Here is a 16,639-nt window from a genome sequence, read left to right as displayed (position 1 = left end):
GCGCGCGCAGCCACACCGTCGCGACGCGGGGGACGGTGAGGGGCGGTCGGGAGGGTTGCACGGGGGTTGCATTCGCGCTCCTCCGCCACCAAAGAGGAGAAAGGTGGGAATCGGCAGCGGGTGTCGAGCGGTGTGCGCGCAGTGTTGCCTACGTGCGGGTAGCACGACACTCGCCGTCTCTTTCTCTCTCTCTCATTCTTTCTCTCTCTCTCTCTCTTTCTCTTTCTATCTCTCTTACTCACTTTCTTTCTCCTATTCTCACTCACTTTCCCCCCATTTTTACCGATGTTCCGTTCGAGATTTGTGTGTGTTCCTTTATGAAGGCTCGTTATTGCCGCGCCGCGCCGCGCCGCACGATCGCCCTGCAAGCGCGCACTTATGCCCGCGTCCGGTCCGCGGCCGTCCGATAATGCCTCTTATCGTTGCCGCGCGCGTTACGTGACCCGCCGCGATACGCGCGCGTTACGGGAGTCTACGGCATCGTCCGCGGGCACGACGACGAGCACGGGCACCGGCGGCGGCGACGGCGGCGACCGAGTAGCACCGGTGGTCCTCGTGACGTTGTGCTGCTGACACGATCGTGGGGTGACGACCGATGATGATGGATCGTAACGCGAAACTGTAACACCCCTGCCATCGCACGCACGCACGCACAGTTCGCGATCGTCGCCGTGTCCTCGCATCCGGCGTCCTTGATTACCCTTTTCTTTCGTGCATCGGCGACACGACAACGGCGACCCGATACCGCGTCAGCGGTAGATCGTGTCACATATCGAGCTCCAGCTTCATATCGACCATCGCTCGGCCCGTCTTTCGATCCGGTCCGCGGGAGATCCGCGCGGAGTCGGACGGTGTTTTCCGGAGGGAAAACCGCGAAGGGAACCGCTCTGCACCGATGTCACCCCCGCCAACCCTCTCCTCCTTGAACGCGAGCGCGGATCGTGCCGACCGCTAGCACGGGAAAACTCTCTGTGAAGTTTATGCTCTTCAAAAAGTGGTGCCTACAACATCGTGATTTGATAACTGAGGGGAGAAGAGAAAAAGAAATTTAATTAGTGCCTATATATATGTATATACGCATCGTGCAATAATCACGAGATTGATTCGAATTGACTCGAACGATCGCAGGACCCACACAGTCCTGTACACACGCGCATTTTGGGGATTACGATCGTGCGATGCTCGTTCGCCACGCGCCGAAGATCGCGCCGGAGTGTCGAGGTGAAGAGAAAGCGCGCGGAGCGAGCGGCGAGGACGGTGGTGACCGCTAGAGACACGCGACCAGGAGTTTTGGGAGTCTTGAGATTTTGTATAAAAAAAAAAAAAGAAAGAATAAAAGCGCACGAGAGGCATGATCGCCGCGTTGGGAGACAAGTACGTGCGCACCGCGTCCGCACCGTGATATCGGCCTGTGCTCTCCGCATTCCTCCCTCCCTCCAAAAGTGTTTCCAATTTAGATTGACAAACGGTTCCACAACGGCGTCAGCAATGTCGCGATTAATGCTGTGTAACCTTGGCAATACAGCCTCGACGACGGGAAATGATACAAACAACAACGCAAACACGAACAGCAGTATGGAGGACGACGATTCTTATCCACTGCCTACAATTTATCGGTACGTAAATAGCATACCTCCCCCTCCCCCTCCCCCCTCGAACGAATGAGTCAGAGAGGATCTCGCTCATTACCGAATGTCGGGGCCCAGCCCGCGAAGCAGGGCGAGTTCGCGCGACAGAGAGGAAAAAAATAGAAAACAAACCTGAACAAATGATGTCACGGCGATGTGGAGATATCTGTGAAATATATCGTGCGCGTTTCCATTAAAGTTGCCCTGCCCAAAGATACCATCCCATATAATTTCGCGACAGACGTGACAAACGAGTAATTTTTATTTCAACCCCTTTCGAATCTATAATAGATTTCTTTTTCAAAAGGGCTTCTAAAGTTTCAGCTCGAAATTTATTGGGATGTATGTATGAACCGAGTGTCAAAAGAGAATTGAATGCGTATACAATTATATGTTGATATGTATACGTTAATGCACATTTTATCGCAATTAGCAGAGATTCCCTCAGAAATTCGATACTCACACCCGTTATTTTTGTTTTTCATCCCTGTTGTTCTGTTGTTTCGCAAACGCGTGAAAGCCGATCTAATCGGGCTTTTGTATCGCCTCTGGATACTCTCTCTCTCTCTCTCTCTCTCTCTCTCTCTTTTTTTTATACATTTCGTTGCCGCTTAACACTATTATATCGATCGAACCGTCGTTCCGCGGTTCGCTCCACAAGCGGATTATCGAGAGTATTTTGGCGGGCTTCAATAATTATTAAACACGACTAATTCACAAAGCAATCGCGTCTAGGTAATGTCGGGGGCAAAGTGGCCGGTATACGCGATAACCGGGCACTCAAGCGAAAGACGATATTCCCCCGACCCGAGACCTATCGCCCCTCTCTTTCTCTCTCTCTCTCTCTCTCTCTCTCTCTCTCTCCCTCCCTCCCTCCCTCTCCCTCACCTCCCCTCCTCCGCTCCTTCGTCCCTTGCGCACCGGTGACCCACATCGCGGTGGCGGAGTCGCGGTGGTAGTTTTAGCTTTTAAAGGGGCACAGACGTAGCCGCGGCCGCGTCTCCGACGCTCCCAGATGTTCTTGGAAGGCTCGGCTGCGGCCTCTCTAAGGCCTGGTGCGCTCGCAAAACGATCGACCGGGCTCACTCGAGCTGATCGAAATTCAAACACGAGTAACTCGACGATGGATAAGCCCACCGGACGGCGACGACGATCGCCGGTGTCCAACGACGCTCGGCTGCCAGACCGCGGCCACCCCCTCGTTCCCCTCGCGAACTCGAGCGAGCTGCGAGAGCACTGGGGTGTGCTGGCTTACTTAGACTCGGTTGCACCAACGTCACTTGTAGCTAACTTTGGCCGCGATAAGTTTTTCTCCTCCGAGTTTATGTCGTGTATAAAGCTGTAATCTGAGAAGGGAGAAAGAAAGAGAGAGAGAGAGAGAGAGAGAGAGAGCGAGAGCACAAATTCTTGAACCAGACGTACTTAATCCGGATTATTGGTCTAATCGAGCTTTATGCGATAGACCGAGGCATAACGATACTGATTATATGCATCTTATAGATGAAAGCAGAATTACGTGTCTCAAAATATTCGAATTACACGGACGGAGTAACGTTTCAACATCGATCACTATACTCGCTCGCAGCCCAATGTCTACATATTCCTCGAATTATTCATGTTTGAATTTTGGCCAAGTCGGTAGCGCACATGGCTAGAAGGTCGGACGGTCAGACGATTCGTGTCTGGGACCGTAATATTAATGGCAATTAGTCGGAGTGTTTATAATCCATGACATGAATTTCGTGTTCTCATACGGAGTTACGTGTTAATATTAATACTAATGCTTATGTTTTTGCACTTGACAAGAAAGCAACAACTAATTGTAAGATAGTGATTTCAAACATAAAATACAATGCACGCGAATATGCTTTTTATATTTTCTCTCCCTTTCTATTTTTACAAAATTCTGCGAAACAGATGAATTCAGATAGATGTTTAAATTTAAGTCTTTAAAATAAAGTCTTTCCAAATCATGTTCGTTTAACGTTTAAAGAAATTATCGATGTAATTGAAAATTTTTGAAAAATGAAAATTATAATGAGCATGTATAACACACATGTAACACACATGTAAGACGAAGTGCAAAAACCAGTCAGATTTTTTCTTTATTTTTCTACAGTATTAAAGTACCTTTGCGAAATCTTTAATGAAAATCATTACATTGAAATATGTAAAAAGCACTTTGTTGAATCTATCGGACCTGTTCATTTTTTATACAAAAAGACGCTGAATGTTTGATATGTTAAATCCACTTAAAAAAATCATTTTCGTCAAAAAATAAAGCTGATCGATTTTTGCACCTTCAATTAGATTAATAATAATAGCCCTTCAATTAGAACGATAATAATAGAATAATAATAATAGACGTATAATAATATTGGAGCGACCGAATGTTCTTTTGCAATCACTAATTGCGATTATTACGAACTGAAGCGTAAACTGAAAGATATGACAATTCTCTTGACAATATAATTAATAATACAGCACGGAATTATTTAATAAATAGAATTACTTAACGAACATTTGTGCTTGACGGCGCGTATTGGCTTGAATTCCATTTGTAGGAGACTTTTAAAATACGGATCAATTATCGTTTTATTTAATTCTGGAATTATTTAATTTTGAAAATTGTGCGAAGTTTCAGCGCGATCAATCTCGATGTGGACTGATGAAACTTGGCTATTCAATCAGTTTCTCATTTCGTGAATTCGTTTCAGCAAACGTTTAACTCGATATTAAATTATCGAGGCATTTAAAGTTGCATTCTCGAAGTTAGAAAATTGAAAAGATAAAAACTTAAAAAAAAGGACAGGGGGGAGGAGGACAAAAACTAGACGGCAATCTTTCCTCGCGAAAGTGCCTGGCAGAAGAATTTCTGACCGGGGACATTCGGAAGCTCCCGAGACGTGTCCCGATCGACCGGTAGTCACACCGGGACACGGCGACGTTGTATCGACATCGATACGCGATAACTCTTGCACCCCTTGTATGCGCAGCTGCCGTGCACCCATAGCAAGTTTGGATTGCATGGAAGAGTTCAACGGCGGTGGCGGCGGCGGCGGCGGCGGCGGGGGCGGCGTAGACTCGGGCGTGCACTGCAGCAACGCGACCGGAACGAAGGAGCAGCTACTAACCAGCTGCATTGCCGCACAAGCGCAGCGTTTGCAGCATCCCTCGCCAGGTATACGCTACCGCAACTTGGGCAAAAGCGGTCTACGTGTTTCCAATGTTGGATTAGGTACGCTGAATGTATACTTCCGCTCTCCCTTCTTTTCTTTATCTCGTATAGAGAAATTATCGCCGAGAGATCACCGAGCGCGCGAACACAACTTTCCTCCCTTCGCGAAGGCGATATATCGTTCCTACCCTCTCCCTCGTTTCGACGGATATCCCCCTCGACGGCGATAGATATACCTCGCGGCCGAATTGATCCCCCGGAAGTGCATCCGCCACCGGATATCTCGGATCTTTATCACCCGCGGTCCTGCCCGTCCGCGGCCGACCGCCGAGGGGCTATCGAAGACTTCAAGTTTCCCAGTTTTCATTATTTATTTCGCAACTCCCCTCTCCCTCTCCCCGCGTCCCATATCCATCCATCGCCACACGGTTTCGTTACGGGCGCGGATACATACAATATGTACGATGCACTGGATGACCTACAGCCGATCGTTTGTGCTCGATAGTTCGAATGGTGTATGCAATTTACGTGGTTTGCTTACGCAAATACACGGAAAGAAAATAATGCTGCGTTAACAGCATTAACCGGCTGCGCCTAATTGACAATAATCCGATTAAATTCAGTTTCATTTTGATGAAACAAATACGTTAAACTCCTGTTTTAATAAAATGTTTATTTGTAATATTGATATTGAATAAACACAAGATTATTTTCAATTTAAACCGCTGTTGGCTAATGCTGTTAATACATCATTTTATTTTTTGTTTACACGCGTATCGCTGTATATATTTGATACACATACATCTGGTACATTCGTAAATGTTTAAAATTTTTTTTACTAATTTTTTTCTTCCGTTACTTTTAACTTCTTCTCTCTCTCTACAGAAACATTTTCTTCGAGATTTATCTAAAAGAAATGGTGTCATATATACTTTTCCACCTCTGAAAAAAATTATGTAACTTTCTTTTTTGCAAAAGAAAATAAATTTTTGTATAAATAGTTCCACAATATTAAAAAACAAGTTTGAACTAACGAGCTTTGAAGGGATATTTCATCCATGTTGGAATTTAAAAAAAATAAAAAAATGCGTATCTCTTACTTTTGCGCGCTCTACAAATGTGTACCTATTAATTTAAAGCTCGCTCTCACGATGTTACTTTGCGAGTTTAAATTCCATAAATTTTTTCCACAATCGTCTCGCTTCTCGTATTATGCGCCGTTTCTCATATTATTAATCGTCATTTTTCAAGCATTTTAAAAGCTTAATATCTTCCTTTGCGATACTGTTTTACGTCAGCCGGCCGGATATCCTCGAAACGTGAATCTAAAACAATTTGCTAATAGATGCTGTAGAATTAGGCTTAACAGACTTTAAAGACCCGAGAAACGAATTAGACGAGTCACATCACGGCTGAGCTGGCAACACGAAACTCTGTAGTTTAGACTTAATTTATAATTGACAACAGCAATTTGGCGGGTTATCTCTACGATTATTATCGGCGTGTCACTATTATTATTCTTATTTTAATATAAAAATATAAAAAGCGCAATAATAACTTTGTCATTTCTTGCGGTTTGTAAGATGGGTCAAAGATTCAATCGAGGTTTATTTTCCGATTTTATGCGCCAACATACATTATTTTCCGATAGAGAACGTTTCGCGATATTAGCGTGCTGGATGTGCCGATAAGTGCTAAAATCCTACTGCAGCTGCAGCTCGGATTGATCGACGATTGCAACCGTCGCAATTTCGGTCGCGCGGTCCCGGAAGGCCGCGCCGCGGGCGCAAAAACCTCAGGTCGCCGATGTCGCTTGATTTGGTTTTATGGGTGCAGGAACATGGACCACCTTCGGCGTGGGCGGCTGCGGTAGCGAGGAGACCGCGGAGGCTGTCGTGGCCCTCGCCTACGACAGCGGGATTAATGTATTCGACCTGAGCGAGGCGCACAGCGGTCACCGCGCCGAGATCCAGTTCGGCCGTATCCTGCTGAGGCGCGCCTGGAACCGTTCGAGTTACGTCGTCACGACGAAAATTTATTGGAACACCAAGTGAGTAGAGCGCCCGTCCCCAGTGGTGTCGTCGCGCGTATCTCGGTGTGTCATTTTGGTGGCGTCGTCATCGTCATCATCGTCGTCGTCATCGTCGTCGTCGTCGTCGTCGTCATTGATGGTGGTGTTTTAGCGAGCATTGATGATAGTCGGACTGGGTAGTGGCTCTCTCTCTCTCTCTCTTTCTCTCGGCGTGCTCTCTCTCTTTCTCTCTATCTCGGTGGCTCTCGATGTTGTAACGCTATTTGCACGCGAAAGCGCGGTCTTTTCCTTTCCTTTTTTCTTTTACTTTCTTCTCCTTCCTTTCTTTCTTTTCTGTTTTTTTCTTTCGTTTTTTTCTTCTTTCTTTCTTTCTTTCTTTAGACGTGTATGCTTCTCGATCGATGGCTTTAATGTAACTTATTCGTCCATCGGCCTTTTATCCTTCGCGTGGCCTTGCCAGCTAGAAATGATTAATCGAATCGGCATCGATCGAATGGTCGATGTCGAATGCTGATTGATATTTTCATCATCCTCGATCTCATCATAATCGTTTTTACGTCAATTCAGCAGTCGCGAATATTTCTATAAGGTTTCTATTGTCTTTCGGCCAATTCTATACATCAAATACACATACATATACATATATATTATGCTTTTCAACTTTGCATGATCGATTCGAATGTGTAAAGCTTGGCCGAAAGACAATAGAAATCTTACAGAAATATTGCTCAATTAAACCATTAGGCTGTGGTTGAAGATGACAAAAGTACATTAGTATTCGCAACAATACCATTCATTGACGTATCGACATCGAATCGACGTCGACTCGACTAATCGTTTCTGGCTGAGCTTACAATAGCGTATTCTGTGTACACTAAGCATGATATGCTTAGACACTATGCGTATAATGCTTGTACGAAACCGTAAAAGTAGATCAATTGAGGAGAATCGACAAGGTTTTTTTTTAACCTTCAAAATTTTTTTTTTATGATTTCACAGTCATTATGGAATTAAGGGAAACTATATATATCTTAAAACCAATCCCCGATTTCGAGCTTACAGAGTTGAATTCTTTTTGCGCCGATAAAGAAACCTGCCAGTCATTAATAACTCGAAGGTTATTGATACCTTATCACGTATCGTATTTGCCAATCATATATATACATCGCGTATCTGGTATCATCGATACGCAAGAAAAAGAAAGACAGAAGACCTTCTCTGAAAACACTTTTGACAAGCGCGCGCGGATTACAAATCGGTGCGTCATCGATAATTAGTATATCGGCGACTCGGTTTCACTTTCCATGCGCGAAGTTATACTGCGGCTTTTATATATTTTACAGGATTAGTCGAACTTTCAGATAGGGAAACGACACATCGTGTGTGGCAGAAGTGAATCTCGGTACGAGACGGCCTCGTTTAATATCAAGTGGATGGCGCGAATATGAGGCTTCGCCTTGACGCGTCGATCGATAACTAGGTTCCCGTGCATCGAAGCCGGCATCGAGCCGCCGCCGCCGCGTTATTTCGCCGTTGTTGTTTTCGGTTCGTGCTCAATAACGCGCACCGTAACGGAAAGGAGGCGAAGGAAACATTACCGTGATGTGCCGTCGCCGTCGCGCCGCCGTCGCCACCGTCGTCGCCGTCGCCGTCGCCGCCGCCGCACACGTCTCATCTGTCTCACTCTCTCTCTCTCTCTCTCTCTCTCTCATCACATCTCCCTACTACTACTTTAATTCCGTTTGCAGCGCTTAATAAGATTGATAATATCTGCCTATTCTTGAATAGGACCGAGGGTCGCGGGCTATCGCGGAAACACATTATCGAGTCCGTGCAAGCTTCGCTCGTCAGGCTGCAACTGTCGTACATCGACATTGTCATGATCCACAAAGTCGATCCAATGTGTCCGATGGAAGGTAACTTTCCAATTCCTCTTTCTCTTGCGAGTAATATTCAAAGATTCGAATCCTCTCTCTTTTTTCTCTCTCTCTCTCTTTCTCTCTCTCTTTCTCTCTCTCTCTCTCTCTCTCTTCCTCGTCTCCATTCCATCGTTCAAACACTTACGGCACTTCACTGCACAAGAAAAACGTGCTACGATACTGTGATATACTATAATTCCGACAACAATTTTATACAATGAAGATGCCCGTCACGATAATATTCGCACAATTTTAGCATGAGTAGAAAAAAAGAGACACATTTCTATTGTTTGTGCTGCAGGAAGGCGAAGAGAGATGATTATTTAACACTGAGAAGTTAACATTAAAATTAGAAATAAGAAACACATTTATCATCCAGTGTTACCAGAGTGTTGCTTTTTCATCTTTTATTAGATTTGTTATGCGTGCTTTTAACATTATTCGTTTCAATTTCTTCTAGGAAAATAATGATCTTTATTTAATTTCAGTTGAAAAAGTTTATATGATCGATTACTGTTATAACTAGTTGATGATTTCTATTAAACTTTTCATTAATTTACATATTAAGCTTGAAACATCTCATTCTTCATCAATAGATTTGAAAGTAGTTTCCCCATAAGAATGTCCCATATGACTTTTGCAATAAATTTTGCTTTCTTTGGATAAAGGTAAAATTATTTTAGCATCAAGGTCGTCTCGTACAAGTTAAATATAAAACTCTTCCAGCTATAAAAAGAGATCATTATTATTCAGACAGCACGCATGTCCAAAATTGAAATAGCCGACCTATGTCTTAATTTTGAACATTCGTATTGTCTGGGTAATTTATACGTACAATTGATTGGTATTTTAAAATTGGATTTCGAATTGATATTTTAAGATATATTATTACAATACATATATCTTATACATATATCGTGTTATGCATAAAAGCAACAGAAAAATTATTTTATAATTAACAAAAATATAAACATTTTTTAAATCAAAATTCGATGATATATTATTTAGTTTTAGATTGTATAACACAATTCAGTTTTACAAAAGATAAAAGATCTTCTTAATCCATACATTGATGATTTAAACATTTTAAACAAACTAATAATAAAGTTACAACGAATCTCCACTATGGTGATGATTTGATGTTTGGCAGTTGCATTGTGCCCTAATAGTTAACGTATGCTTCTTTCTGTATTCGGTATATTTATGTGAAAATGGAAAGTCATTGTTGTAAAAGTATATGTATTCTACACGCTATATACACATATACATATATGTATATTATATATATTTTATTTTATATTTATTCTTCTTGTTGCAAATATGTATAAACTTCTTGTTTTACGATTTACTATCGCGTTAATGTGTGCTTTATAATATGCGAAAAATGTATGCAAGAGACCTATCTATCTTAGCTATTTTACCTTTATCCTCACACGCTTTGAAACACACTTCCGCTCTCTCTTTTTTTCTCAATAGATGTTATATTTCACCGTAATATTTAAAGTAACGTAGTGATTTACGCATCGATTTCGCATCGTTTATCATGTATCTGACAATTTTTCACGCTAAGAAGATCTCGTTTGTGTTCTCCGTAGCTCACGTATTCGCATGATCTTATATTTCAGAAATCGTTCGCGCGATGAATTATGTTATAAGCAAAGGTTGGGTGATGTATTGGGGTACGTCGCGATGGTCACCCGTGGAGATTATGGAAGCCTACACGAATTGTCGGCAATTTAATTGCGTGACGCCGATCGTCGAGCAGGCGGAGTATCATCTGTTTTATAGAGAGAAATCTGAGCTCTATATGCCAGAATTGTATAACAAAATTGGTAATTAATTTACTTTCTTTGTGTTTGTCTTTAACACACTGACTGCTGGATATCTACGAGTAAGCTAATTATAAATCATCAGCTCCTATACCATAAGTGATGATTTATAGATGGACGCCAATTATTCACCGATTCGATTATTTGACGGGAGAAATAAAAATTTTATTGTAGGTTTTGATAAAGAATAAATATAATTAAGCAGCATATTAAATTAATGATATAAAAATGGCATCGGAGATCAAGTTTTCTAATTGTATAGTGGCAATCAATGTGTTAATGGCACGTAACATCATGAAATATATATGTTGCGAAAAGAAATTTTTATAATAATATTTTTGATCGTAAAAGTCAATTAACAAATTTTTATAGGTGTTGGTTTAATGGCATGGTCTACTGTCACCATAGGGATGGTTTCTTCGAAGACGGATGATTGCGGAGTATCATTCCTCTCGAGATCTTCTTACAAAGTAAGTATTTAATACACATGAATACATCCATTTTTAATATTACTCTTAATATTTGATGAACAAATCGTCATCTTAATTTAATGAACAAAATTTATCTTATTTTTTATTAAAGAAGCGTTTGCACAAATCTATAATATTATTTTATGTCATTTTACATTTTGAAATAAATAAAATTACGTCATTTTAACAAATTGAGAAAGTAAAAATAAGAGAGAAAGACTGTCGCAAAAAATACAGTAATTAATTTTTTTTTTATAAATTGAAAAATATGATTCGAAAATGATTTCGAAGTGAAGAATAATCTTTATGATTTTAGAACAAATACTCCTCATTTAGTTGGACGGAGGATGAAACTCAATCTTTGTACAAAGAGGTACGCGAATAAATATTTATAGAAACAATATACTCTTACGCATAAAAAATATATTCACAAATATAATCATTAAAAAGTATAACGTATTTCATTTATATTTATTTCAAAATTCAGATCCGCTGACCATCATTAATTTTTTGTTATTTATAAACAAAGCGCAAGGCACATTATCCTTATCTTTATAACATTAAATGATAATTTGACAAAAAGTGCTATAACGATAACGGAGATGCGATTCACAAACTGTGCATTTGCTTCGGAACGTGCTAACGATTGTTTCTGCAACGCAGGAGTACGCGTGGAAAGACAAATCATCTGCGGATGAGGAGACTCGGAAGTATTCGGACAAATTGCGGGACGTATATGCCCTTGCCGAAAGACTGGGGTGCTCTTTCGGGCAACTGGCCATCGCGTGGTCTTTAAAGAATGAAAGTGTTCAGTGCCTTCTGCTTGGTGCATCCAATATAGATCAACTGTACGAGAGTCTCCAAAGCTTACAGGTAAATGCACGAGCTGTTTGCCTCTTGCGGAAGACTGTTTGCCCTACGCGATATTTTAGATGATATCGCGTAAGATTAACTCATGGAATTGAACCGGTAGTTTTCCTATCGGCCAGATATCGTAACGTCTCAAGTCGTTAAACCGCGTTTTGCTTATCGAGATATTAACTGATTGGATTGACCTTGCTTGTTTTGAAGCAAGCGTATTAATAGCATAACGGAAACAAAAATATTTAAAAAAAATCTAATGCTTGATTAATCTCTGCTCGTTTTCTTTATTACAATGCAACTTTATCGATACATTTGAGAACGGTTTAGCGTTTGAAATCAAATTACGTTGCGTTTTGTCATTCACTTGCAGAGGATAACCAAACGCAATCATGAACCGTTTCGATTTGAATCATTTTTTTAATTATTTTATTAATTATTTTTAACAATTTTTTTCCTGATAATTCTATAAAAAAATAAATTTTTATATATATTCTATATATTATCTATAGATTTATGATAATTTATACATTTTTTAGTTATTGCTTAAGCTAGAACTGGAAAAATTTATTGATCAATTCTTGAGACGGAGTTCTCTTCCTATTTTAAAGTATGTTTGATTTCCGCCATATATTTAACAGAAGCAACTTCTATTTTAAGTAGTTTTAGATGAAATAATCTATAAAGGATAATATATGCATCTGAATATTCGATCTGCTTTAGAAATGAATTTCATTTTGTCCCGGATACTCCAAAAGTCATTTTTAATACGTATGATGGGACGAAATATGGAAACCATCTATTATTGATGCCTGTTATTTTGAAAGAGTGCTTTTTCAATAATAGTGCGATCAAAAATTTTTAATTTTAAAATAAAATATAAATTACTTTGATTACGAAAAAATAGAGAATATAAAAATAAAAAATGTTTATATGTTTTGTAAATCGCCCTTTGCATACAAAATTATCAAATTTTAATTCGCCATTTACAATTAGTAAAATGTGTGATCGGAGTAATTTCGCGCGGGAATTGAAAAATTAACGCAGTGGCGAGCAGTAAGAAGATATAAAAGAATACGCGATTTTCAGCTTATCCCGAAGTTGAACGCGAGCATAATGAGCGAGATCGAGAGGATTCTTGACAACAAACCGTCCCGACCGCCGATGATATCCACTCTGGCGCTGAGATGACAATCGATGTGCCCCCACGGTAGCGGCGGGGGTTCTATCGAAGAGGCGGGCAGTCCGAAGAGCGAGGGCGGCAACAGTCAGGATCAGGAGCAGACCAAGGAAGTGAACAATAAAATGCCGTTCTGCGAGATACAGTGAAGTCCGCATGCGGACGGCGGACCGTCCCGTTGCTCCGCTTAATATTGATGCCCGACCATCGATCACAACGTTGGTGGCCAAGGACCGACGCGACTATCTCGCGTTTTCGCGTCCCGACGCTTTTTCATTTTGGTCGCGAACCCGGTTGCGGGTCGAAGTGCACACACGACCAGCGAGTCGACACGACAATATATTTACCAATTACGAATGGAACATCCATCTCCGGAGGCTCGCCGCCTCTCGGCGACGCGGCGAGAGCGTCCAACATCTCTCTCGTGGGGTGGTCACCACACCCCGAAATTTCACGCACGATTTGTATCTCTCGTACGTATCACACTCGTGGACACTCGTAGATATGTAGGTGATAAAACGCGACGCATTTCATCCGCGAGGTCCACCTGTCCCCCATCTGTCTCTCCGTTTGACAGAACCGCCGCGTCGCACACGCTTTCGAAAAGCATCACCGGGAACGGGTTACACTTGTTCCCGTGAAGAAAAACCGCGCGCCGCAATAAATTTCTCTTTAATCTCCCTCAGATTCAAGAGACTCTGTCCCGCCGGGAAGACTTCTTATTCGCGATTCCAAGTGTTCATTACTCTTAGCGTTAAATAATCCCATTTGCTACACTACGTAGTGATGTAATCAGGAATTCGGGCAGAGTGTCACGAGTCACGAGTGTCCACCAAAACTGTATACATTCGTTCTGCCATTCATTGATCGAGTAAAAGCGATTTACGGACAATTGAATTCGGACGATGCAGCACACACACGTCGATCATCTAAAAAAAAATAAAAAAAAAATTACGTCGTAGATTATAAGGATTTTATCGAGGATGATAATTCTATCAGAGCAGCGCTGCGTTTTAAGTGCTCTATCAAGCACTCTTCATCTCTAACGTGAATGCACCTCACTCCATCGACTTTGACGTCCAATACGTATTTCTTTCAACAGCCGTTGCGCTTGATTCTTCGCAATTTATCCGACTTACCTTCGCTTTCTTCGTTTCTCCGTCTCCATCCTCTCCCGCTTTCTAGTTTGTTTGAGGATCGGGAAACGATTACTTTAAGAGAGACGCGCGATACACAGTACAATACAAGTGAAATACATACGTCGTCGCCACGGATTTTTCGCTTTTGCAAAGGAATAAGTACTTCGCGCCTGTTTTCAAAATATATTAGGCATTGTACTAAAGGATGAGTGCGGTTGTGGGGAATAAATTACGCGAGGAGTAATTGCGGAATAATTGAGCCGACGAGTCCAATAATCGCGTCCAGTTAGTGGAACAAATTGGTACGAGCGATTTTCGCGAGAAGTGGGCTGGAGCGACACTTTAATTCAAAGTCTGATTCAGTCTCATTAACCCGCCGGACTGATTTGTTAGAACGTAATCAATTTCTTAGTGGCTAACGTTCGAAATACTTTTCGCTGAATAAACGCGAAATCCGGTCAAACCGGATGTAAATTCTACTACAATACGGATACACGAAGGATAACAATAGATTTACCGACGAATTTTCGAAGAACCGGACACTATATATATATAAAAGATCTCTTTACGATCTCGGATAGATGACCGTTTCTATCGAGAGACACGTCCGTTTGTTTACCGCACACGATAGCTTTTCGCTTCGCTTCGCCGTAAAATGAGAGACGCAGGATATTTCTGAAGAATGATTCGATGAATCGTTTATTTTAATGAGACACACACACACACACACACACACACACACACACAAGGTTGGTAATAATTTACAATTATATCTTTATGCGAAGTATCATCGAGCAATATTCTCTTTCGGTATTTACTTTGCCGTTCCCTCATGCCAAAATGACGAAGTGTCATCAGCAGATGCGACTCGTGCCAACCAAGCGCCGTTTCGCCGATCATTCGGAACATTGCTCAAGTGTACGCGATCGTGAGAAAATGTCTCGCTCCCGTAAAAATGATAATCCGTACGTATTTATAAATGTATGCAAACATAAAAAAAAAGTCGTGCACACGTACACACACTTTGGACATGCAGATTTTATCAACTTTTTTTAATTAGTTCGAACGAAAAGCGTCGACGAAATCTCTTCTTGGCGCGATCACGCCGATCGACGCGCCAAGATCTAATCTCTTTCGACTCGAAATACCGTTGATCATCTGTAATCATGTATTTTTAGCTTCCCTTTCGAATGAGAAATATGTCAGATTCACATTTTTACGCGCGTGCGGGAGTTTTCCTAGCATACCATATCGATATTATTGACATTCCACTTAATCTTGTCAACTCAATGATAAATGCCAAGCCTCTTGGAAATGTACAATGTCGCATGTGCTCACGGAAAAGGAGAAAAAAAAGGGGGATAATGGAAGCTGCCAGTACACTTTTATCGCGCCCGCAATGCGGTCCCTTCAAGCCAGACTTTCGTCCGACATGCGTGACATATTACACATAGGTACAGCGATGTAGGTTCCAATGTAAATATTTGAAGGTGATGAACAGGAGTGCATGTCACGACAAATAAAAAAAAAATAATTAAAATAAAATATCGCGCACCAAGTATCGAACGAATTATATAGTATTCGCGTAGCAATATGTACTTACCGACACGTTGCGATCTCATCGGCGGAAGGCATCGAGCAATAATCGTCATCAATGCACGGGTCTCGGCATTCTACATTGTTTTTTTTTTTTAACATTTCCGAATAAGAATAAAACTCCCGTTTAGAGGAACCAATGGCCTTTATCTTGACATATATTATAAAGATGATCTTTCTGGAATAGCAATTAAAAAGGTTTTAGCCACCGCTCGCGTTTATTAAAAAATTATGTTTAAAAATGAGATTATCTTATTTTAAAAATTATTACTACAGTAGAGAAAAGGTAAACAGTTTTTTAATTTTTACTTTTTACATCTTTAATTTTAATTAAGTTGTTTATCGTTGCCGTCATTTATTCGAAATTTTTGACATATTCGGATTCAATATTGATTACTTTACTCTCTCTATCATCGTTAATTTCTGACTGCTTTTTATTTCGACTGTTCATCCCAAGGTGAGTTTAAGTTTTTATAGTAAGTTTGAAATTTAATTTCTTGCATTGTCACAATTAATTTAATTTTTACAGTGGAAACCATGTCGACTATATATGTATTGCTGCCAAGCAGCCTTTTTATTTTTGATCTCTCCTCACGCAGTTTTTCTATATAAACTGTATTGCTTCTCTGCATAAAATTGTAAGCACACGCTGTAGATGACAAAGAGAGAGGTGAAACACATCTAGTTCATTTTATTATTAAACTAATTTTAAAAGTTTTAAATATATATTATTGAACGCTACTTTATTACGCTCGATTCGACGCCTTTTTTATATTACTCTCTTAAAAAAAATTGTTAACAAAAAAA

At 41.0% G+C, this 16,639-nt stretch overlaps 1 protein-coding gene across 1 annotated transcript; it reads left to right on the top strand.

Annotated features, from left to right (window-relative positions):
• Positions 1-1,392: 1,392 nt before the first annotated feature.
• LOC105457873 (voltage-gated potassium channel subunit beta-2) lies at positions 1,393-16,076 on the top strand. Its single transcript, XM_011702784.1, has 9 exons — positions 1,393-1,616; positions 4,625-4,866; positions 6,643-6,856; positions 8,627-8,754; positions 10,383-10,589; positions 10,959-11,056; positions 11,373-11,429; positions 11,720-11,929; positions 13,007-16,076. Exons 1-9 carry the CDS (start codon positions 1,489-1,491, stop codon positions 13,106-13,108), a joined length of 1,386 nt encoding a protein of 461 aa, XP_011701086.1. The 5' UTR covers positions 1,393-1,488; the 3' UTR covers positions 13,109-16,076.
• The last annotated feature ends 563 nt before the right edge of the window (positions 16,077-16,639 follow it).

Source organism: Wasmannia auropunctata, unplaced genomic scaffold (genome assembly GCF_000956235.1).
Source record: "Wasmannia auropunctata unplaced genomic scaffold, wasmannia.A_1.0 LD334880.1, whole genome shotgun sequence".
NCBI lineage: Eukaryota > Metazoa > Arthropoda > Insecta > Hymenoptera > Formicidae > Wasmannia > Wasmannia auropunctata.
Note: the sequence above shows the minus strand (reverse complement) of the source record. Positions and strands in the feature narration are given on the sequence as shown.

Excerpts from the sequence above, each read along its gene's own strand:
- LOC105457873 (XM_011702784.1), top strand. The coding sequence starts at position 1,489 with ATGTCGCGATTAATGCTGTGTAACCTTGGCAATACAGCCTCGACGACG. Across the intron at positions 6,857-8,626 it reads AAAATTTATTGGAACACCAA|GACCGAGGGTCGCGGGCTAT; the intron begins GTGAGTAGAGCG and ends ATTCTTGAATAG. Across the intron at positions 10,590-10,958 it reads AGAATTGTATAACAAAATTG|GTGTTGGTTTAATGGCATGG; the intron begins GTAATTAATTTA and ends AAATTTTTATAG.